The following is a 24,081-nucleotide window of genomic DNA, read 5'->3' as shown; positions in this document are numbered from 1 at the left end:
TTCCATCAGCTCAAATCTAGAACAGATCTGAACTAATGCCCTGGAATTAAAACTCATCCTGTTTCTGGTTGAATACAGGATGATGTTTGCCAATGCGGTTTTAAGCATGTTGCTTGGATTGGTTTTATGTTGCAGTGTACCCTTCTCCAGAGTGTTAAACACTTTGTGAATATCTGTTTGCTCTTTGGGTACAGTGTGGTTTTGATTAAATTATGCTCACAATTCTGGAGAAGTATTGTCTCTGACGTAGCCATGCAGTGTAGGTTTTCGGCACTTAAGGCTTTTATAGAGGGTCCACTCCAGCAGTTCAGGCCTGGGGACTTGCAAGTTAGTCCCTCGTAATTAAATAAATTTTAACATGCTTAAGGGAGGGGCAGCATGGTGTAATGGTAAGAATATGGGCATTGAAGTCACAAGGACAAATTCCAGCTCTTTTCCAGGTGTGTGACTTCATCAAGTCACTCACATCCATTCAAACCTCGCTTTCTTCGTCTCTCAAATGAGCACAATAACATCTCCTACTCAGGACAGGGCTGTTAGGAAGTTCAAACTGCAATATGGGTTTTGAATACTCAGCTCAGTGTGGGAGTTAGTGGGTGCTTCTGCACACCAGATTGGAACCCTGCACATCTTAACAGCCTTTGATGTGCAAAAGCAACACATCACATCTGTACAATCCGCATTAACCAATCATGAGTTTAGGTGTCTTCAGCGCAGGGGGAGTAATCTTCAGTAGTTTTCTTGTCCTCCGTCAAATGCCGGGGGAAAGTCAAGCACAGAACAGAGGACGCCGTCACTTTTCCCCTTTCCTGGGCTTTCCAGGGATCAGTGGTGTTCTGCTCCGTGACCCCCTGGGGGGTGGAGGGGTGGGGGATGGGGGTTCCGGAGGGAGGGGACTGCGGACGCCTGTGGCGACTCCTGCTGGTGTAGGGCAGAAACCAACGCAGAACTGGAAAGCAGTTATGCTCCAATTAAAACACACACACACACACACACACACACACACAGAAACTGCAGGAACTTCCCTGGTGTCCAGGGACTGAGACGCCACCCTCCCAGTGCAGGGGGCCAGGGTTCCATCCCTGGTCCGGAAACTGACCCCACGTGCTACAGCTAAGCATCCTGCAAGCCACACGGAAGGTCAGAAGGTCGGAGACCCTGAGTGCGGCAACTGAGGCCCAGGGGGGCCAGAACAAGAGCAGCTGCAGAGGAAACCCACCCATAGCCGCCGCCGCCGCCGCCGCAGAGCCCAGCCTGAGGCTCAGCGCTGCTGGGCAGACCGTGAGGAGGGGCGCACCTTCCGTGTGAAGCTGAAGTGGCTTCTCTGCGGAGACTGTGGGACTTAAGGACGGGAAGCCTGAGATCCCCAGGCAGACAGGCAGCAATGCCCAGGGCGGGGCACTGGGCTCCCTCGGGGTTCCCCGGGTCCAGACAGACTGCCTGGAGCGGCCTCTCTGCCCCGCCCTGCCTGGGGGGCTGGCCTGTCGCGACCCCCGAGTGGAGCTACCCAACAACGTGCTCAGCCCCCCATGGGGCCCCCTCACCTGCTGAAATGGTCACAACGGCCTTTCACGTGAACGTGTTTTCCTAAACCAGTGACCCCTTGGTCCTCCATGAAAATAAAAAGTCTTTCCAGGAGAGATTTCCAGTTGCTACCCGCTCTGCCACGTCAAGAGGCTCATTTCCAGGGAGACAGGCTGCCAAGAGTGAGGGTGAGGACCTGGGCTTGTGCAATCTGTGAGGGGAAGCTTGAAGCCTGCCACACTTGTCTGGGAAGCCCTTTCCTAAGTGTGGTCTGAGCACCTGTACCACAAATCTTACCTAGATCACTTAGCAAAAATTCAGATTTCTGAGCCCCACCAAATCCGTCTTTCAGAGGCAAGACCTGGGAATCTGTATGTTTAGCAAACATCTGAGTGATCTGATCACATTTTTGAGAGTCCCTGCCCTGGTGGAGGGACCTGAGGGTGAACTGCATGAAGCTTTAAGCAGTCAAATGTATGAGAGGTTTGCTTACATATTGATAATTGCCCTCAAAGACTAAATCCCCCACTGTACCTCATCGTCTTTGTAGAGCTCATCCTGGAACTCTCTCCCTACCAGGCAAAGGATGCCCACACCACCCGGCTGAGATGGGGACACGGGAGCAGCAGGAGAAATCGCTTTCCTTCCCCTTCTACAGTCACTCCTCGTTCCACACTAGCAAAATCATCACTCCCAGGTAGCAACACACAGGTCCCTTGATCCCAGTTGTTTTCAGTACAGTACCACCGTGAGCACCTCTGAATTGTCTGGAGCTTCAGGTGGGAGAGGAAAAGGGTTTAGCAGCTCCCTACAAGATCATCAGTCCATGACAGAAATCTCCGGCGAGAGAGCCTTGCCACAATCTGCTCTAACCCAGACACGCGCTAACCCACAGGCCCACGTTGTAGGACTCGTTTGCATGCTCCGCAAGTTCTGTGGAGACCTTTCATTTTGTTTTGGCAGACCTGAAGGAAGACAGTCATGGGGGTTATTTTCCATAGTTTTACCATAAATTTTTATTTATCCAGCAGGGAAGAAAAAGGGCAATAAATTGAATGTTCTGCTCTTAAGAAAGACAAGCAGGAGGAAGGAAACTTGCAAGGCTTTTAATGACATCATTGACAAAGGAAAGTCCTTAGAAACCTTCCGGGCTGCCAGGAGGACTCGACTGGTTGGGATCTGAAGGAAATTAATGGATTCCTGTTTTTGTACACAAGTGGAAAGGGCAATGGACGTGATGAATAGTGCTTTCACCTTGACGCATGTCCTCCAGACATGAAAACAAAAATAAACGCCCTGAGGTCCTTTCTGAGAGAACCAGTGTAACCAAGTTAAGGCACGTCTCTGGTAGTCTTCAGTTCTAACTGGAAAGGAAGGAGTTTCGTAACTTAACACTTTAAAAAAAAAATAAATGAGTGCTGAGGTTTGAACTGTGAGTGCTTGTGAGTAGTTTCCATGGTGATTCAACACATCACGGGCTTTCCTACAGCGGTTTCCTCTACTTTTCATAGGATTCAAATCAAAGTCCTAGCAAGGGTGGCATTTAATTTCAGAATAGCTGTAAATGTCGTGAGCATTTACTTTTTGCCAAGCATTATACTAATGCTTTAAAAGTCTGGTCTTTTAAGAAATCAAAAGAGGTAGGTATGCTCATTTTTATTTTTCAGATAAGGAAACTGAGACTTGGAGACGACCTGAATTAATCCTCACCCTGGAGAATGATCCGTGACTTGAAGCTAGGCCATCTGATTCCGAAGGATGTGGAGAGAATCCCAGCCTGACGAAACCCTAAGTTTCTATAGTACTTTACCGTGGGCATGCACACTTACGTACACATAAAACACACACAGAAGGATGGCTTTTCCTTAGGGACAAAATTTTTCTTTATTTTGTTTTATAGGGAGCAGATTCAAGAGAGAGAGAGGATACTAGAAGCCAAAAGAAAGAGCCCAGGAAGAGATCAGGAAAGGAGATCAGGGCCGTCAGCCTCCCGAGAGCGTCTCAGGTCAGTTTGATATTGGATTCCAGTTTCGCTCTTCCGCTAAGCCTCTCTGTTCCTAAGGGCCTGACTGGTGACATCCTTGACCCTGGGTTTTCTCATCTGTAAAAGATGCAGCTGAATCAAATCACCACTGCAGCCCTTGTTTCTAGCGTTCTGTGAGTCTGTATCGTTCTCGCCTTCAAGCAGCTGTGGTCTCTAAGGCAGGTGTAAGCACAGAAGCCGCGCATGGCTCACACAGGACTTCAAGCGCGAGACTGAAGCGCCCCCGCAGGTGGGCTCGGAGTCGCTGCTAGTGCGTGGTGAAGACCGTCAGGAAGGTGTGGAGAAAATACAGCCCTGGGGCCATCTGGGAATATCTTCCCAAGAGGATAAGTAAAACTTAAGCTGGGCTTGTGAAACGTTCAAACAATGGGACTTACAAAGCTTTACGCGTTGAATATATGTTCTTTGTAAGGAGCCATGTACTGCAGGAATGCTGCAGTTGGTGAAGGAAATGGCCAGCCACCCCAGGGTTCGTGCCTGGAGAGCCCCATGCACAGAGGAGCCCGGGGGGCTGCGGTCCATGGGGTCACAGAGTCAGACCTGCTTTGGAGACGAAGCCGTCACCACCACCAGCAGCACTGAAGCCGAAGGGCAGCCAGGCTGGGGAGAGAAGTAGATGGGAGTCCTTACGCTGCTGTAGCTTGGTTTTCCCTTTTGCTGTGTTCTCGTTAACAGTCACGCACATTGGGACCGACGCCACGTAGCGTGCTGTGCCCCGCCCTGACCGCTTTCCCGTGGCCTGAGCTCCTTGACGGCCCTTCTCACTCAGCACGCCTGCTTCAGGGCCTGAGCAACGATGCCCTGAGCAAGCAATTGGCTGAGTGGATGTTGTTATAATTTGAATAGATCTTTGTTCATCCATCAATTTTATTTTCCTTTAATGATTTTTTTTTTTTTTTTTTTTGGTGTGGACCGTTTTTTAAAGTCTTTATCAAGCTCGTTACAATGCTGCTTCTATTTCACGTTTTGGCCTCGAGGCACGTGGAATCATAGCTCCACGACCAGGGAGCGAATCTTCCCCACCAAGTTGGGAAGCCAAGTCTTAGCCGTCGGACCCCCAGGGAAGTCCCTGTTCATCCATATAAACAAGACCAGCAGCTCGATTGAAACTCCGTGGGCCTGGCACCACACGCAAAGGTTAATGTGAGATGGGTCCTATTCTCACGTAGCTACACAGCCCCATGGAGGTGTGCTCATAGATGCAAAGTGGGAAGGGAAGAGTTCCTCAAGAGACGTGTTGCAAGTGAGACTCTTCCTGTTTGGACCAGAAGGAAGGAGGCCAGTGAATTCTCAGCTCATGAAGCCTAGAGAGAAGCAATGGGACAGCGGAACACAGCCCCAGGAGCTGGGCGAGTCTTCCCGTCCCGCCAGTCCCTCAAGTCTGAAACTAGTTCCCTCGGAGCTGATCCAGGGATCCGTTCCCCTGGCGCTTGGATGCCGATTCTTGCGTTTCCGCCGCTATTCCAGCATCCTGTGAGACCGCGTGCAAGAGGCTCAGGTCACGTCATGACTCCGGGTATTGCTGCTGTTGCTCAGCCACTGAGTCCTGTCTTACTCTTTGCGACCCCACGGGCTGCCACGCGCCAGGCTTCCGTGTCCTTCACCATCTTCGGGGTATGAGTGGATCTAATTCTAGATGAATCTAGAACATGTAAGCAAACAACACAGTGAAAGTGTTGGTTCTCATCACAGACTGAACAAACCCAGATGGAAATGCTGGGCTGAGACTGAGGGGGAAAGGGGAGGGTAAGAGGACAGCCCAGTGTCTTCATTCCCACGCATCACCGCACAGAGGATCAAGCACGGGAAGTCTGGTGAGTGCTGCTTCCAGTTTTAAATTCATTCGTTCATTTGACAAACACAGATGGGGTATTTATTATGTCCAAGGCAATGTGCTAAGCTCCGAGAGACTCTGGAGACTCACCATTCGTGTAAATCTGAGTCAGAATATTCAAAGTGTATTAGTTTATCAGCACTGCCATAACAAAGCACTGCAGACTCAGTGGCTTGAACCACAGAGCTTTATTTTCCCTCCGTTTTGGAGGCGAGAAGTGCAGAGTCAAGGTGTCAGCAAGGCTGTTTCTCGCAGACCTTCCTCCTGGGCTCGCAGACGGCCGCCTTCTCTCTGGTTCCACACGGTCATCCCTGTGTGCGGCCTGTGTCCTGACCTGTTCCTACGGTGACACCAGTCATGTTGGATTGGGGCCCACCCATCTGTCCTTGTCTGACCTTTGTCACCTCTTTTAAGGCCCCATCTCCAAATACAGTCCCATTCTGAGGCCTGAGGACTTAGCACTTGAGCATGTGAATTTTGAGGGGACAAAATTCAGCCCATAATGTGAAGTTTCAAACAGTCGACTCAGTTCAAGAAGGGGAGAAGCTGGGGGGTGTTTATTTTATTACAGTTTACCTTTAATAGGTAAATAAATACAAGTTCTTCTACCAAAATGAAAACCAGCTTGAAGAATCCAAAACCTTAAAACTTTCCATTCACTCAGGGTCTCATTGTTTGATAAAGACAGTGATTTTTAAATTTTTTGGCACTAAACTCTGTTAACCAGCCCTGACTGTTTTGTTTACTAAGCCCTTAGTTACAGCCTAGAGTTGACGTAGAATGTCTTATTTTGGAAATGTGTACACATTGTAAAAGCTCTAAAAGGGGAAAAAACATGATGCTTTGCTAGCTTTAGGCAGAGATTTACTGTAAAGAGGATTTCAAGCGTGTTACAAGAGGGGATGGATGGTGCTGAATCCCTGTCTTCCAGTGGACATAGACAAATTGTTTGGACTCGGATAAAAGGAAGCATTTTGACTTGGGATCAAGGGGAACCACACGACATTAAGCGTGTTGGCTATGCTTATCAACAGGATCTGCTGTGCTTGCTAAAGGCACTTCTGTTCCCAGAGAGGCCCTTTTCATTTATGACCTTAGGCACGACATACAAGCGCCTGTGCAGAAAGATGAAAGATAATGCAGAATTCCACCCCGAGCCAACTTTTAGATTATCACATGATGGTAGCTTAAAAAAATCCTAATTGTTTGCATGCAATATTAGATTGGGGTTACTTTAAATAATACATCTTGTATGGATCAAATCTTCTTGGTATAATTGATTAATTCATTGTTGCTGATTAAGGGACTCATGGCCCAGGAAACTGAGGGCACGGGAACTTGACAGGAGCTGGATCCAGAGCCCACAGCTGTATCCTCAGGCCTGAGGAGCACCCCGCCACGACCTCTAAGGACAGCCTGCGAGTGTACTGTGCCCAGGGAGGAACAGGGCCCTGCCTCTCTCTCTCCCCGGAGAAGGGACAGGGGGCCTGGGGCGCCTCGTCAGGAATCTTCGTCTTCCTTCTGCACAGAAGGATGAAGGGATGGAACTTGCAGAGCCAACCAGACACCAGCCAGCGCTCCACTTTTGCTTCAGTACAGCGGACCAACTGAAGACTGTATTTATCGCCAAACTGTTGAGCACCTGCGGTACGCCAGGGTGAAAAGCAAAAAGGCCTCAGGAAAAGTACTCCTTCTGTGCTTTCTCCTTCATCCATGCAGGGAGCTAGATATAAGCATTACAGACACCCCCAAATACAGTGTACATAAGACTTTTCTGCTCACAGGCCAGGCTTTCCATCTGCTTTAGTCTCAGGGGCATGCCTCCTCTCCTCAGCTCCTTTCGTCTTTTCTAAATACCTTTTCGGCTGAGCAGAGCCTGGTGTCTAAGTTTCCTGACCAGGGACTGAACCCTACCCCATGCCCTGGAAGCTCAGCGTCCTGACCATGGGCCGCCAGGGAAGCCCCTGCTCGCCTCTTCTGAATGGAAGCTTCCTTGAAGTAGCGCTGCACCTTAGTCATTTCTCGTTTTTCTTTTTAAAAAAATTTTGGCCACACTAACTGGCGTGTGGGACCCTGGTTCCCTGACCAGGGATTGAACCCGCACCCCTGTGTTGGAAGTGTGGAGTCCTTCCACTGGCTGGCCAGGGAAGTCCGCTCTTGGTCATCTCTACCTGTGTATTTAGCACGCCCAACACCAGTTTAACTCGAGGAACTTAATATTGAACATGAAAACCGTGTAACAACAATACGAGAAAGATTTCATAATACACAGGACGGCATGAGGCAACTAGACCCAACTGTGGGAAACAGGAAATAAAGGGCAGCAGCTTAGACAAGTAGAGACGTGTTTTCAGCCCGCACTTGAGGGTCTGTGGGTAGAAGCCAGCCCCCCACGCTGCAGCTGGTCTAGACGCCTTTCTTATCGCCCTGCTGCTTACGGCTCCCATTCCAAAACGGCTGCTGGAACTATAGGGATGACAAATTCTAGCCCGCAGAATGGAGGGGAGTGATGAAGAATGATTTGCCCCCTTCTTTTTGAGAATACTTCAAAGAAATTGCATACCCCATTTCTGCTTGTATCACATTAGTCAAAATTTAGTTATGGCCAAAGCTAACTGCAAAGGAAGATGGGAACTGTGGTCTTTTTCTAGAAGACCATAAGAATTCAATTAAATATCAGGGATTCAAATTCCTGGAGGAGAAGAAAGATCAGGGAGAAAGCTGGCAGAGTATTCAAAACCCCGAGCTCTAAAGAGAGAGGTTTCACTGCGATATTTCAGTATTTTTTACTTTTTCTAATTAGGGGAAGGTCCGTGATCTAGTGGGACTTAGGTTAACGAACATGACGTGTAGGACTGTTGGGAGAGTTCAGCCACAGGCCTGGCGCGAGTGTGATGGGCAATAAATGATGGTGTTTACTGTAATTTTTTTCTTACTAATTTCCCTGTTGAGAAAATACATGCCCCAAAACACGTCTAGTAAAAGATATGCCATCTATCACCTGGGGGATGCATGCCTTATAAGCTTCAGTCGCCAGAGTGCCCAAACAAGGAGCTGTTTTCCCTTCTAATTGAGTCTGGTCTGGGGAATCATTGCTGAGAATATTCTATATGTGCAGGTCTTGGTCCTGTAGCCCTGTGGGAAATGGCTTTACCTGTAGGATGCTCTGTGTTTGCCGGCCAGATGCCCCAGATAGGAAATGGCACACAGATTCTTTAACTATGTTCCCCTTATAAATATGTCTATTAAACATATCTTTTTCCCATATTGAGGAAAACTGTAAAGTTGCTGGTACCCATCCTAGCCAATTTCATTGGTTGGTTGGTTGGTACCGAATTAGTTGAACAGTCAAGTTGAGTTATATACCCCACCTCTGGTGTTTTTAGGCTCTTTTAAACAGAGGCAAAGAGGTTATAAAGCCACCTGTAGTGACCTGGGCCTGGAAAAAGCAACTCAGTAGAACAAATATTCACTGAGTGCTCACGACACGGCAGGCACTGCACTGAGCGCTGAACAGCGCCAATGTCTTGTGACAGAGAAGAATCCAAGCAAGAGATGATACACAGAGAAAGCGCAATGATAACAGAAGCTCTGAGGTCAAGAAAGCTTGCATATTCATCTGTGTACAATTTAACTGGGAATGAGAACGCATACAGAACTCAGATTGGAGACGTTTCTATTCAAGAATGAGTAGGTTTCCCCTAAGTTGTTGCAAATGGAAGAATTTCTTTTCTTTTCGTGGCTGAATAACATTCCATTGCAAACTCGAGGGTGTTATGGAACTGGAAGGACTGAGGCTGAAGCGGAAACTCTAACACTTTGGCCACCTGATGTGAAGAACTGACTCATTTGAAAGGACCCTGATTCTGGGAAAGACTGAGGGCAGGAGGAGAAGGGGACGACAGAGGATGAGACGCTTGGTTGTCATCACCGACTCGATGGACGTGAGTTTGGGCAAACTCCGGGAGTCGGTGACGGACAGGGCAGCCTGGCGCGCTGCAGTCCGTGGGCTGCAGAGAGTCAGACACAACTTAGTGGCTGAAGAACAACAGAATCAATCAGACAGGAAAACAAGGGCTGCATAATGTTCGCTTATGTGTGGAGTCTAAGAAGGCTGAACTCACACAAACAGAACACAGGGCACCCAGCCCAGTGCTTTGTGACGACCTAAAGGGGTGGGAAGGGGCGGAGTGGGAGGGCACATAGGCATACTTAGGGCTTGTTCACATTGTTGTACAGCCGAAATCAACACAGCATTGTAAAGCAATTACCCTCCAATTTATTGTTTTGAAGCATGACCAGGGAAAATATAAAGATATTTGCATAATCGCCTTTCTTGCAGCACTAACTCTGTGACCTCTGCTGGCTTCGTTACCCTTTCCGGGACGGTTACCAAGGCCAGGAATGAGGTCCGTGCTATCTGGCCGATTTACGAGAAGAGCTGGTAGAGCAGCGTCACACCAACACAGCCCTGGGGACAGTGATCGCGTTTTGCAAGACAGTCAGAATTTGTAAAAGGGATCCAGCACCGGTTTTCTGAGATGTCACCAGGAAACTAGGATCAGAAATATGCTACATTTTCTAGTTTACCAGCATTTGTTAAGTTGCTTCTAATCTGACCTGGAAATGAATAGAGTGGAAACAGAATGGTGCTTTGGTGCAGGACAGACTCACGTGTAAACCTAGCTGTCTCCTTGGCTTCTCCGGGATGGCGCAAGGGTTGCTTAATGTCTGTTGGCGTCTATTTCCTCTTTTGGGGGATTTTTGTGAAGATTAACTGGAACGATACATGCAAAACACACCCACTCCAGTACTCTTGCCTGGAAAATCCCTTGGGCGGAGAAGCCTGGTGGGCTGCAGTCCACGGGGTCGCGAAGAGTCTGACACAGCTGAGCGGCTTCACTTTCACTTTTCACTTTCATGCATTGGAGGAGGAAATGACAGCCCACTCCAGTGTTGCCTGGAGAATCCCAGGGACGGGGGAGCCTGGTGGGCTGGCGTCTATGGGGTCGCTGAGAGTCGGACAGGACTGAAGCGGCTGAGCAGCAGTCGTCGCCCGGGTGTATCAGACACTCATTAGTTTGCCGTCCTCCCCCCACCCTCTTTCCTTCCTCCCCAGATCACCGTTGCCGGTTGCCAAACCCAACGGCCAGCTGTATCTGGTGTGTGTTTGTAACCCTTGTCGACGCCGGACGCTGCTGACTCTACACCCTTTCTCTCTTGTGGTTTCCACAATGCCACCGTCTCTTGCTTTCTTCCGGCCTTTACAATTCTTTTTTGTTTTAGTACTTATTTATTTATTTATGGGCTTCCCCAGTGGCGCAGCAGCAAAGAATCTGCCTGCTGATGCAGGAGACGGAGGTCGGGAAGATCTCCCGCAGGAGGGCATGGCAACCACCCCAGTATTCTCGGCTGGAGGCTCCCAGGGACAGAGGAGCCTGGTGGGCTACAGTCCACGGGGTCACAGAGTCGGACAGGCCTGGGTGAGTGAGCAGATGCTGGTCTGACTGGAGGGGGCTCAGGGCGGAATGCGAGCGGTGGGGGGCGGCTGCAAGGCAGATGGAGCTTCGCTCGCTCACCCCCGCCGCGCCGGTCAGTCCCCACCCGGCCAGGGACCAGTGCTCATCCGGGGCCTGAGGTCTGGGGACCGCTGTTCTCAAACCAACTGAAAGGAAAAAAAAGGAAGAAAAATTTTATCTTCAAAGAACTTGGGAAAGACCCCCAACCCCAAACTCTGAAGAATAACTGCTAAACACAGTAAGACACGAATCTAATTGAGGAAAGAAAATTACGGAAAGTTCACATTTCCATAGGCGTGAGCTCTTAATCACAAAGTTGTGTCTGACCTTTGCGACCCCGTGGACTGCAGCCCCCCAGGCCCCTCTGTCCACGGGATTCTCCAGGCAGGAACGCTGGAGCGGGTGCCATTTCCTCCTCCAGGGGATCTTCCCCACCCGGGGATGGAACTCGAGTCTCCTGCCTCTTCTGCGTTGGCAGGCGGCTTCCCTACCAGCTGGGCCACGTGGGAAGCCCCACGTTTCCATGGCGGTCTTTAAAAGGGGACAGGACGTCATTAATGAGCCAGCTGTGGCTGAGAGAGCAGCGTGGGGTTCCGGGCAGACTGAGGAGGTATCTAAGTCCCAGTCTCCTCCTTGGAGTGTTGTGGGGAGTGGAGTGAAAAGACAAGCCTACAGATGGGGCGTCTCTACAGGGACTCTCAGGATGAGAGGGTATAGGGGCACAGTAGAGATGGTAGGGGATAATGATATCGGGGCCAACCCACATACACAGTGTATATAATCACACACACGAGCTCTGCTGACAGAGAGCCTCCATGGTGTGCCAGGCAGACTCCTCGTTCTTCTATCTGACAGTGCCCCTTACAGAAATGGAGAGGGGGCACTTCCCTGGCAGGCCAGTGGTGGAGACTCTGAGCTTCCAGTGCAGGATTACGGGTTTGATCCCTGTTCAGAGAGCTAAGATCCCACACACCTGAGGGCAAAAACCCCAAACGCAAAACAGAAATAGTATTGCAACAAACTCAATGAAGACTTTAAAAATAGTCCACAGCAAAAAAAGCTTTAAAAAGGCACGGGAGTTCCCTGATCTTCCAGCGGTTAGTTCTTTCTGCTTCCCCTGCGGGGGCAGGAGTCCCCCCTGGTTGGGGGACTAAGAGAGTGGCAAGCTGCATGGCTTAAAAGAAAAGATGAGAAGAAAAGCAGTTCCATCAAAGAAGATAAAAAGAGACCGTGGAGCGAAAGTTAGAAACAGAGGAAGCAATAAAAGTAGAGAACCGCTAAAAGAAGGGAACTTCACACTCTATCATGTTAATCGATTGAAATGAGGGTAAAGTCTTTTTTTTTCTTTTCTGCATTTTTAAAAACCTTTTTATTTTGTAATAGGGTATCACTGGTTAACAATGTTGTGATAATTTCAGGTGGACAGCACAGGGACTCAGCCGTACATACACATGTATCCACTCTCCCCCAAACCCGCCTCCCATCCCGGCTGCTGCATAACACGGAGCAGGCTTCCCTGTGCTTCCAGTAGGACCTTGTTAGTTATCCATTTTAAACACAGCAGTGTGCACAGACAGCATGCATGCAGTCTCTAAGTCTGTGAGGCTCTTTCTGTTTTGTAAGTAGGTACATTTGTAAGAATGAAGGTAAACTCTTCTCAGAGAAAGACAAAAAATGAAACTCAAATCTCGATCTGACGCGTGTGCGTGCCCCGTCACGTCTGACTCTTTGTGACCCCACAGACTAGCCCACCAGGCTCCTCTGTGCATGGAATTCTCCAGGCAACCATCCTGGAGTGGGTTGCTGTCTCCTCCTCCAGGGGATCTTCCCGACCCAGGGATCAAACATGAATCTCCTGCATTGGCGGGTGGATTCTTCACCACTGAGCCACCGGGGAAGGCCTCTGCATCTGACACCTTATAGCAAAACAAACTCTTGATTGATTAAAAATGTAAACATAAAATAGGAAGTCCTAGAAGTATGAGAGAAAAAAACGTTTGGATTTTAAAATAATATTGGAGTGGAAGAGACATTTCTAAGAACTGGCTGGAGCCCAGGAGCTGTGACTGACATTGTGGTCAACTTACCTGTTTTCTTAGTATATAAAGAGTCTTATAAATCAGCAAGGAAAAGACCACAAACTAATAGAGAGTTTGGCAAGGAAAATTTTAAAAACTGTTCACAGGAAAAGAAAAAGAAGTGCAAATGGTTTATAAACATGAGAGCGCTTGCTCATCTTCACTCAGTTACAGAAACGTAAGTCCAAACAAGGGAATTTAAAAAAGGTTAACTTATCCGATCGGGCAAGAGTTAGAAGTCTGATAACAGTAAAGTCAAGGGCACGTGGAAGCACCACCGGTCGTCCTCTGGTGGTGAGGACGTAAGGAGGAACTTCTTTCTAATGGGCGACTTGAAAACAGCCCTCAGAGTTTAAAAGCGCGTGCCCTTTGACCCAGCAGTCGCGCTTTCAGTCATCCATTTTACCGGAACGCTCTCATATGTTTGCACAGATAAAAGTACAAGGACGGACTGCAGCTTTGTGTGTCATAATAAACAATTGAGAACAACTTAAATATTTACACACTGAGAATTATGTCAATAAAAGATGAGGCAACAATCTAATGTGTGGGATACCATACAGCCATTTTTTTTAAAAAAAGGAGGTGAAATTACATATGCTGAAACAGAAAGATCTCTGTGATTCATTGTGAAGCGAGAAAGAAGCACGTACAGAGAACAGTATATAAATAGTCATCCGCAGGAAGACTCACAGGAATGTTTATATGGAAAATTTTTGGAAGAAGAGAGAATAAAGATTTAACTCAGGAGCAAGGGTAAACCCAGTGGTCTGGGATAAAGAGAAGGATTCATTTTTTACTATATCCTTTTGAATATTTTAAATGTATGTGGCTTTCATAATGAGAATTACAAAAAAGCTAAATACACAATGCTATCAAATTCAGTAGGGGAAATTCCAAATCTCTTTCATGACCCTGCATGACTTCCAGGATTAGGTCCAGAAGCCCCGCCTGGCACAGAAACCTCCTGGTAAAGCGACATCGGTGACCTTGCTCACCCTGTCTCCCAGCATTTCTCTTGGTCAAAAAATGAGTGAATAGATAGACAGATGTATAAAAATGTTTTTAAAAAGCTTGCACAGGTGTTTCCAATGAACAGCACATTTTGACTAAATGAGTTTTGAAATCTTATGGTCCGCTGTCTTGTAATTGTCTTCAGTATATTTTTTTCTTACCTTCACTGAATACTTTTGCAAGGGTGGAGCTCTAGGAATCGGGAACTCATATTGGACTCTCCCAAACCCAGCTTTCCCATTTTACAGACTAGTCTTTTTTTAAAAAGAGAGAGAAGAATGGAAAGCTCGTCTTCATTTCTTCTTACAGTTTTTTAATTATTCACTTTTGGTTGCCCTGAGTTGTCCTTGTTGCACACGGGCTTTCTCCTGTTGCAGTGAGGGGGGCTTCTCTTGTTGTGAAGCAGGGGCTTCTGGTGCCCCGCCTCAGTAACTGCAGCTCAGTGGGGGCTCAGTAAAGAACACAGGAGTCCTGAGAGGTGGGCTCGAAGCCTGGGTCAGGAAGATCCCCTGGAGGAGGGCACAGCACCCCACTCCCGTGTCCTTGCCTGGAGAAGCCCATGGACAGAAGCCCTGGAGGAGCCTGGCGGGCTATGGTTCGTGGGATCACCAAGAGTCAGACAGGACTGACGCGCTTTAGCAGGCACGCATGAGCTCAGTTGCTATGGTTCACGGGCCCTAGAGCCCGGTCAGGAGTTGTGGCTCATGGGCTTAGTTGCCCCTCAGTGTGTGGAATCTTCCTGGACCAGCGGTGGAACCTGTCTCCTGTGTTGGCGGCCGGATTCCCATCCTCTGTACCACCAGGGAAGTCCCTTTCTTTGCAGTTTTAATGGATGTTTCCAAATGAAATGATGCTAGGCTTTTTAAGATGTCTTCATTTCCCCTGGACTGCAAGGAGATCCAACCAGTCCATCCTAAAGGAGATCAGTCCTGGGTGTTTATTGGAAAGACTGATGCTGAAGTTGAAACTCCAATACTTTGGCCAACTGATGCGAAGAGCTGACTCATTGGAAAAGACCCTGATGCTGGAAAAGATTGAGGGCAGGAGGAGAAGGGGATGACAGAGGATGAGATGGCTGGATGGCATCACTGACTCAATGGACATGAGTTTGAGTGAACTCCGGGAGTTGGTGATGGACAGGGAGGCCTGGCGTGCTGCAGTCCACGGGGTCTGATGGACAGGGAGGCCTGGCGTGCTGCAGTCCACGGGGTCGCAGAGTGGGACACGACTGAGTGACTGAACTGAACCCTCCCCTGACATTGCTGCTCCTTTAGCCGTACCTACCATAGCCGTAGCTATGGTTTCTTGAGCACATCATCACCTCAGTGTCTTTCTTCCTTTACCTTTTGTTGCATGAATGTCTCTGAATCCTTCCTGGAGAACTGTTCCTCATCCATTAAGGCCCACTTGGAAGGATGCCTCTTTTATGAGCTCTGATCTGACACTTTCAGGCAAAATTAGCTTTTCTGTCGTCTGTGCTCTGGGAGGACTTTAATCTGAGGGAGGCCAGGTGCGTCCTCATCCCATCTGCTCTGTGAGCCCCAGGAGGACTAGATGAACCTGAGCCCTCTTCAGAGCAACTGAACACCGGCCGGTTCCCACCAGACGTCAGAGGGTTAGGGTGGTGGGGACTCTGCTGATGACAGTCTTGGCTCCTCACTGGCTTGGGCACGTCACCCCACAGAGGAAGGGCAAGAAGGGACCAGACAGGGGTGTCCATGTCACATGCATGTATGCGTTTTACATGAGTTACCTCTTTTATTCTTTACCTTTCAAAGCAAGTCATGTTATCCTCATTTTAGAAACGTGGAAATCGAAGGCTCAGAGACTCAGATGGTGAAGAGTTTGCCTGCAATGCAGGAGATCGGGTTTGATCCCTGGGTGGGGAAGACCCTCGGAGAAGGGCTTGGCAACCCACCCCAGCATTCCTGCTTGGAAAGTCCATGGACAGAAGAGCCTGGCGGGCTCCATGGGGTCGCACAGAGTCGGACACGACTGAGCAGCTAACACTTTCACGGCTCAGAAGATTAAGTAAATTACCCGAGACGGTGGTGGAGTCCGGTGTCAAACGTGGGACTCTCTGGTTATTCCCGCTGAGTTCTGGAATCTGCTTTCCTGGAGGGAGAGCTGGAGACTGAAGCAGCCGTGTTCTCCCTCGAGGGGGCGCGTCTCCAAGCTCCCGCTCTCTCCTGCCGTCGAGGTGAGCAGGGCGGGCTGAGGGGACGGAGGGGAGCCGGGCGAGGAGACGGGGGGCGGCCTCCCCCCGCGTGGCTCGTCCTCTCAGTCTCCAGGGAGCCCCGGGAAGCCGTGCTGAGGAGACGGGGAGACAGCGGCCCCCCTCCGCGTGGCTCGCCCTCCCGGCTCCAGCGGAGCCCGGGTTGTGGGTGCGCTCCTGACCCAGGCCTGTCCTTCCAAAAGGCCAGCTGGAGCGGTGACGCTTTCTGGAATAACACCGGGAGGACGCAGATGAATACTTGGCAAGCTCTGGAGTAGGAAATGCGAAACACGTGCCTGGTTGGGGTTCCTTCACATGTTTCTAATCAACCAACCAGATTTCACTCCAGTTTTTTATGGCTTCTCTGAAATTTGTAGGGAAATCGAAAGCCAAGCGTAGGCCTGGACTGATTTGTGGTTGCTCTCGTAAATACCCCTTGTCCCCGACTCCTTCCACCACTTAGGGAAAATTATTATTGCAGTGAAACTTCTTAGTCATAGTTTCCAGGGGGTGAGATTTCTTAGCTTGTCATATGGATGACATGAGAGCATTATGGTTGGATGAGTCTGCACGGAATCTGACAAAAGACAGTTGAGAGTAGATACTGAAAATTCTACAGGTAGGATGGACAGCAGCTTCAATTCCATTCAAGAAGTGTTTTAAGCACCTATTATGTATGAGGTATGACCAAAACTGTATACAGAGGTAAGTCCTTTTCTTAGCAAAGTCCATATCTTACACTGAATACATCTTAAAGTGAGGTCGCTATCGTCATAGTTCTGAGCTCAGATGATGCCACTGCCAGTGACCCAGGTGCTGAAGCTAGAAACCCTGGGGCCTTCTCTGATTCTTCTCCCTTCCTTATAACCATATTTAATCAAGTCCAAGTGATTTTTTTGTCTGTAATTTAAAAAAAAATTTGCTTTCCTATCTCCGTTGCCATAATTCAGGTCTACGTCTTCATCATCTCTTGCCTGAATGTTCCAGTGGGTTTCTGAGTTTGCTTCAACTCATGTCCATCGAGTCAGTGATGCCGTCCAACCATCTCATCCTCTGTTGTCCCCTTCTCATCCTGACTTCAATCTTTCCCAGCATCAGGATCTTTTCCAATGAGTCAACTCTTCTCATCAGGTGGTCAAAGTGTTGGAGCTTCAGCATCAATCCTTCCAATAAGTATTCAGGATTGACTTGTTTAGGGTTCCTTTAGGGTTGACTGGTTTGATCTCCTTGCTGTCCAAGGGACTCTCAAGAGTCTTCTCCATGCTGATGACTCCTAACCTAATCCAAGAGGGTCAGGGAAGGTGCCATTTAAGAAGAAAGACTTACCCAGGTGAAGAAAATAATGTGGAAGAGAACATGGGTAGAGTCGACAGCAAGACAGAGGGGAATTCCGTGATGCTAAGTAGGAGGGGTTACCATGCTGAGGCCAAGAAGGAAGCAGGCAGAGGGGCTAGTAAGCATACACCACCAGCAGGGAGCAGCAGGTCCTCGGGGCACCTCCAGCCCTTCCTGGCTCTGAGGCAGAATGGCCAGCGCTGGGCTCACAGCTTGGCTTGGGCAACATGGACCAGGATCCAGCTAACTAGAATCCTTAGCTAGAAACCTTTGTCAACAGCCAGCAACTCTGACAAGATTATCACTCAGTGAGGTTGAGGAGTTGACACATCATCTTTGCAGCCGTGGAAAGCCTTGCAGGGCACCAAGCGGAGGCATTAGTTCAGGTTCGAAGTTTAGGCTGATTTGTCCAACCGCAGTTTGGAAGGGAGATTGAAGACTCCAAACTGGAGTCAAGAGGAATTGTCAGGGTCTTTCTGAGAGGAAGCGGAGGCCTGGCCTTAAGGAGTGGCATCCATCAGAATCAGCACCGTCGTGAGCAGAGAGAAGCTAAGCAACAGCCTGAGGGGAGCCAGGCAGGAACTGGAGTCTCTTACTCTTTCTTGCCGGAAGCCCACGTTAGTCAGAGAGAGAACAGTGGATTTGCTGACCATGATTTGACTCAGTGAGGAAGCAGTTTCTCTTTTTAAAAACACCTTTACGGCCGGGAGGAGCAACCCGAGGAGCAGTGGCTGCGCGGGCACAGGAGGGCCTAGAGGAGCTATCCCACATTGAAGGTCAGGAAGGGCAGCGGTAAGGAGACAGCCCTCACCCAAGGTAAGGAGTAGCGGCTGTGCTTTGTTGGAGCAGCCGTGAAGAGATTCCCCATGCCCAAGGTAAGAGAAACCCAAGTAAGATGGTAGGTGTTGCACGAGGGCATCAGAGGGCAGACACACTGAAACCATACACACAGAAAACTAGTCAGTCTAATCACACTAGGACCACAGGCTTGTCTAACTCAATGAAACCAAGCCATGCCCATGGGGCAACCCAAGACAGGCGGGTCATGGTGGAGAGGTCTGACAGAATGTGGTCCACTGGAGAAGGGAATGGCAAGCCACTTCAGTATTCTTGCCTTGAGAACCCCATGAACAGTAGGAAAAGGCAAAATGATAGAATACTGAAAGAGGAACTCCCCAGGTCAGTAGGTGCCCAATATGCTACTGGAGATCAGTGGAGAAATAACTCCAGAAAGAATGAAGGGATGAAGCCAAAGCAAAAACAATACCCTTCTGTGGATGTGACTGGTGATAGAAGCAAGGTCCGATGCTGTAAAGAACAGTATTGCACAGGAACCTGGAATGTCAGGTCCATGAATCAAGGCAAATTGGAAGTGGTCAAACGAGATGGCAAGGGTGAATGTCGACATTCTAGGAATCAGTGAACTAAAATGGACTGGAATGGGTGGATTTAACTCAGATGACCATTATTTCTACTACTGCAGGCAGGAATCCCTCAGAAGAAACGGAGTAGCCAGCATGGTCAACAAAAGAGTCCGAAATGCGGTACTTGGATGCAATCTCAAAAACGACAGAATGATCTCTGTTCATCTCCAAGGCAAACCATTCAATATCACGGTAATCCAAGTCTATGCCCCAACCAGTAACAATGAAGAAGCTGAAGTTGAACGGTTCTATGAAGACCTACAAGATCTTCTAGAACTAACACCCAAAAAAGATGTCCTTTTCATTATAGGGGACTGGAATGCAAAAGTAGGAAGTCAAGAAACACCTGGAGTAACAGACAAATTTGGCCTTGGAATGCGGAATGAAGCAGGGCAAAGACTAATAGAGTTTTACCAAGAAAATGCACTGGTCATAGCAAACACCCTCTTCCAACAACACAAGAGAAGACTCTACACATGGACATCACCAGATGGTCAACACCAGAATCAGATTGATTATATTCTTTGCAGCCAAAGATAGAGAAGCTCTATACAGTCAACAAAAACAAGACCAGGAGCTGACTGTGGCTCAGATCATGATCTCCTTATTACCAAATTCAGACTGAAATTGAAGAGAGTAGGCAAAACCGCTAGACCATTCAGGTATGACCTAAATCAAATCCCTTATGATTATACAGTGGAAGTGAGAAACAGATTTAAGGGCCTAGATCTGATAGATAGAGTGCCTGATGAACTATGGAATGAGGATCGTGACATTGTACAGGAGACAGGGATCCAGACCATCCCCATGGAAAAGAAATGCAAAAAAGTAAATGGCTGTCTGGGGAGGCCTTACAAATAGCTGTGAAAAGAAGAGAGGCAAAAAGCAAAGGAGAAAAGGAAAGATATAAGCGTCTGAATGCAGAGTTCCAAAGAATAGCAAGGAGAGATAAGAAAGCCTTCTTCAGCGATCAATGCAAAGAAATAAAGAAAAAGAACAGAATGGGAAAGACTAGAGATCTCTTCAAGAAAATTAGAGATACCAAGGGAACATTTCATGCAAAGATGGGCTCGATAAAGGACAGAAATGGTCTGGACCTAACAGAAGCAGAAGATATTCAGAAGAGGTGGCAAGAATACACAGAAGAACTGTACAAAAAAGATCTTCACGACCCAGATAATCATGATGATGTAATCACTCACCTAGAGCCAGACATCCTGGAATGTGAAGTCAAGTGGGCCTTGGAGAGCATTGCTAGGAACAAAGCTAGTGGAGGTGATGGAATTCCGGTTGAGCTGTTTCAAATCTTGAAAGATGATGCTGTGAAAGTGCTGCACTCAATATGCCAGCAAATTTGGAAAACTCAGCAGTGGCCACAGGACTGGAAAAGGTCAGTTTTCATTTCAATTCCAAAGAAAGGCAATGCCAAAGAATGCTCAAACTACCGCACAGTTGCACTCATCTCACATGCTAGTAAAATAATGCTCAAAATTCTGCAAGCCAGGCTTCAGCAGTACGTGAACCGTGAACTTCCTGATGTTCAAGCTGGTATTAGAAAAGGCAGAGGAACCAGAGATCAAATTGCCAACATCTGCTGGATCATGGAAAAAGCAAGAGAGTTCCAGAAAAACATCTGTTTCTGCTTTATTGACTATGCCAAAGCCTTTGACTGTGTGGGTCACAATAAACTGTGGAAAATTCTGAAAGAGATGGGAATACCAGACCACCTGACCAGCCTCTTGAGAAATCTGTATGCAGGTCAGGAAGCAACAGTTAGAACTGGACATGGAACAACAGACTGGTTCCAAATAGGAAAAGGAGCATGTCAAGGCTATATATTGTCACCCTGCTTATTTAACTTATATGCTGAGTACATCATGAGAAACACTGGACTGGAAGAAACACAAGCTGGAATCAGGATTGCCGGGAGAAATATCAATAACCTCAGATATGCAGATGACACCACCCTTATGGCAGAAAGTGAAGAGGAAGTAAAAGCCTCTTGATGAAAGTGAAAGAGAAGAGTGAAAAAGTTGGCCTAAAGCTCAACATTCAGAAAACGAAGATCATGGCATCTGGTCCCATCACTTCATGGGAAATAGATGGGAAACAGTAGAAACAGTGTCAGACTTTATTTTTTGGGGCTCTAAAATCACTGCAGATGGTGACTGCAGCCATGAAATGAAAAGACGCTTACTCCTAGGAAGAAAAGTTATGAGCAACCTAGATAGCATATTCAAAAGATATTACTTTGCTGACTAAGGTCCGTCTAGTCAAGGCTATGGTTTTCCTGTGGTCATGTATGGATGTGAGAGTTGGACTGTGAAGAAGGCTGAGCTCCAAAGAATTGATGCGTTTGAACTGTTGTTTTGGAGAAGACCCTTGAGAGTCCCTTGGACTGCAAGGAGATCCAACCAGTCCATTTCTTTGGATTTCTTTGGAAGGAATGATGCTAAAGCTGAGGCTCCAGTACTTTGGCCACCTCATGCGAAGAGTTGACTCATTGGAAAAGACTCTGACGCTGGGAGGGATTGGGGGCAGGAAGAGAAGGTGACAACAGAGCATGAGATGGCTGGATGGCATCACTGACTCGACGGACGTGAGTCTGAGTGAACTCCGGGAGTTGGTGATGGACAGGGAGGCCTGGCGTGCTGCGATTCATGGGGTCAGACACGACTGAGCGACTGAACTGAACTGAGGTATAATTGATATTAAAAATCTGTGCATATCTAATGTATATAATTTGATGAGTTTGGCCATATGTCTCTGGAAAATGGTATAGATGATCTTATTTGCCAAGCAGAAATAGAGACACAGACGTAGAGAACAAATATATGAACTAAGGGGGAACGTGGGAGGGTGGGAGGAATTTGGAAATTTGGATGGATACCTGCGTAGTATTGATACTATGTGTCAGCTGATAACTGTGAGAACCTTCAGGAGAGCACAGGGAGCCCTGCTCGGCGCTCTGTGGGGACCTGAAGGGGAAAGAAGTACAAAGGGGGACATATGCGTGTATGTAAGCCTGATTCAAAGCGACAGACACATCTGTCCCCTCCCAAAGGGTTCTTAACAGTAGAAACTCAGCAAAGGAGCAGACAGAGGAACCGCACAAGATTCTGAGTCCCCCACGCAGGCCCACATGCGTGTCCTCTTCGGCCTTTTGAGGTATCATCACCTCACCTGTGCTGAGGACACCGACGTTTGTGACAGCTTGTGCTGTTTGGCCTCCCCCTGGAAACTTTTTCACGAGGCAATTGAAGAATCTTGTTCGTTATCCCGAAAAGCAGCTTGAGCTTTCACAGTTGTGCAATCGCACCAAGTTAAATTTTTACAGGCCCTTGGTTGGCCTGGCGCGGGCGGAACGTGAGCCTGCAGGGTGGGTGTGAGGTGGACAGGGAGTCAGACAGGAATGGAATCAGCCGCACTGCAGACTGGCCTTGGTCTGTGTTCATGTCCTCTGGCTCCAACTCAGGGGTGCTTGAGGGCTAGCATTTGGTCTGGAAAAACCATTAATGAACAAAATAATCGTTCACATTTTCTCTAGTTTTTTAATCATGTTCAAAAATCTGTTGTTTTATATTTTTAGGTCTCTTGATTTTTATTAATTTCTTAGAAAGTTTTTATTTTATATTGTAGTATGGCTGATTAACAGTGCTGTGACATTTGGACAGAGAAGGGACTCAGCCACACAAATCCATCTTTCCATTTACCCTCCACACTCCCCTCTCATCCAGGCTGCCACTTAACACTCAGCGGAGTTCCCTGTGTAGGACCTTGTTGGCTACCCATTCTAAACCTAGCAGAGTGTACATATCCGACTTAGAGGATGAACTTATGGTTGCTGGGGCAAGAATGGGGGGAGGAGATGGTGAGGGAGTCTGGGATCGACATGGACACTCGGAAAATCTGCTATTTTAACCAAAGGGAGAAAAATCCCTGCCGTGAAAGAGCAAGGTGTCAGGAAGGGTTGGACTCTAATCCCTAATGTTTTTCTCTCTCAGGTTCTAGAGAAACTTAATGAGATACACCCTTCTCTGGGTCTCATTTCCTTGTCTGAAGATTCTTCTGTGTGATAACCCCAGGCTTCTATGAAGTCTTTGCATTTTGAAATGTCAGCTCATAGTAGGTTCTCAATATATATCTGAAAATTGGAGGGATGAGCCTTGTATGCTAAGCCCAGAGCTGTTAATGAGAAATACATATATGTATACCTATGGCTGATTCATGTTGATGTTTGGCAGAAATCAACAAAATTCCGTAGAACAGTTATCCTTCAATTAAAAAGTAAATAAATTTTTAAAAAACCATTAAACACTCAAAAAAAAAAATTAAAAAAAGGCCCTTTGTGTTTCAGCTATTCGCAGTCATCGGCACAGGTTGTGGCTGGACACAGGCCCACGGGCATGTATATGGGCTGTCCCGTCACAGACGGGAGGAAGGCAAGAAAAAGATGGTCATGCAGCATCTGTACAGAGGTTTGCCAGACGTGCAGGAAAGGCCATTCACAGCAGGGGAAGTCAGGGACAGCCCTGGTGGGCCAGAGGTTAACAACCCATGCTCCTGTGCAGGGGACACAGGTTTGATCCCTGGTCGGGGGACTAAGATCCCACATGCCGCAGGGTGACAACTGAGCCCAATCCATCTCCACCCACCTGCCCCCTGCAACTTTCCACTAACAGTTGCTCTTCAGCTGAAGCTTCAGCTCCCCACCGTCCCTACTTTCATCAAGCAGAACGCACATGACCATCTGGCGGGGGATCTCCACATGGTGTGTGAAGCTTTCCTAGAATAATGGTTTGAATTACTTTTGTAAAGCAGCAGAACCCTCTTTCCATATTGAATTTTACTTAGAGGAACAGTATGAAAACAGCTGTGGTCAGACATCAACAACTACAACATCGTAAATATTTCTCAGGCATTTATAATCTCCCAAGCGCTGTGCTATGCACTTGCCATATATCTTCTCATTTAATCTTTATTACAATCCTACAATGTGCTGCTTATAAGACAGGATTATTTATATCCTCTTTTTAGAAAGGAGCTAGCTGGGATAGCAGTGAAGAACCCGTCTGCCAATTCAGGAGGCGTAAG

At 47.9% G+C, this 24,081-nt stretch overlaps 1 protein-coding gene and 1 long non-coding RNA gene across 5 annotated transcripts in view; one reads left to right on the top strand and one right to left on the bottom strand.

Moving 5' to 3' along the window:
* Window positions 1-3,379: 3,379 nt before the first annotated feature.
* Window positions 3,380-11,458, bottom strand: LOC132657234 (uncharacterized). The gene is made up of 2 exons (XR_009595098.1): window positions 11,249-11,458; window positions 3,380-11,067 (listed from the first exon to the last, which is right to left on the bottom strand). It is a non-coding gene; the product is annotated as an uncharacterized LOC132657234 (long non-coding RNA).
* ENPP2 (ectonucleotide pyrophosphatase/phosphodiesterase 2) overlaps window positions 10,603-24,081 on the top strand; it is a 155,270-nt gene continuing 141,791 nt past the window's right edge. For all 4 annotated transcript variants that reach the window (XM_060393988.1, XM_060393987.1, XM_060393986.1 and 1 more), the window contains exon 1: window positions 10,603-10,885. In XM_060393988.1, the coding sequence (XP_060249971.1) occupies window positions 10,637-10,885 (249 nt within the window). In that variant the 5' untranslated portion in view covers window positions 10,603-10,636. The remainder of the gene's footprint in view (window positions 10,886-24,081) is intronic.

The sequence above is a fragment of the Ovis aries genome, chromosome 9, assembly GCF_016772045.2.
Source record: "Ovis aries strain OAR_USU_Benz2616 breed Rambouillet chromosome 9, ARS-UI_Ramb_v3.0, whole genome shotgun sequence".
Lineage (NCBI taxonomy): Eukaryota > Metazoa > Chordata > Mammalia > Artiodactyla > Bovidae > Ovis > Ovis aries.
This window is presented reverse-complemented; position numbering and strand designations above follow the sequence as displayed.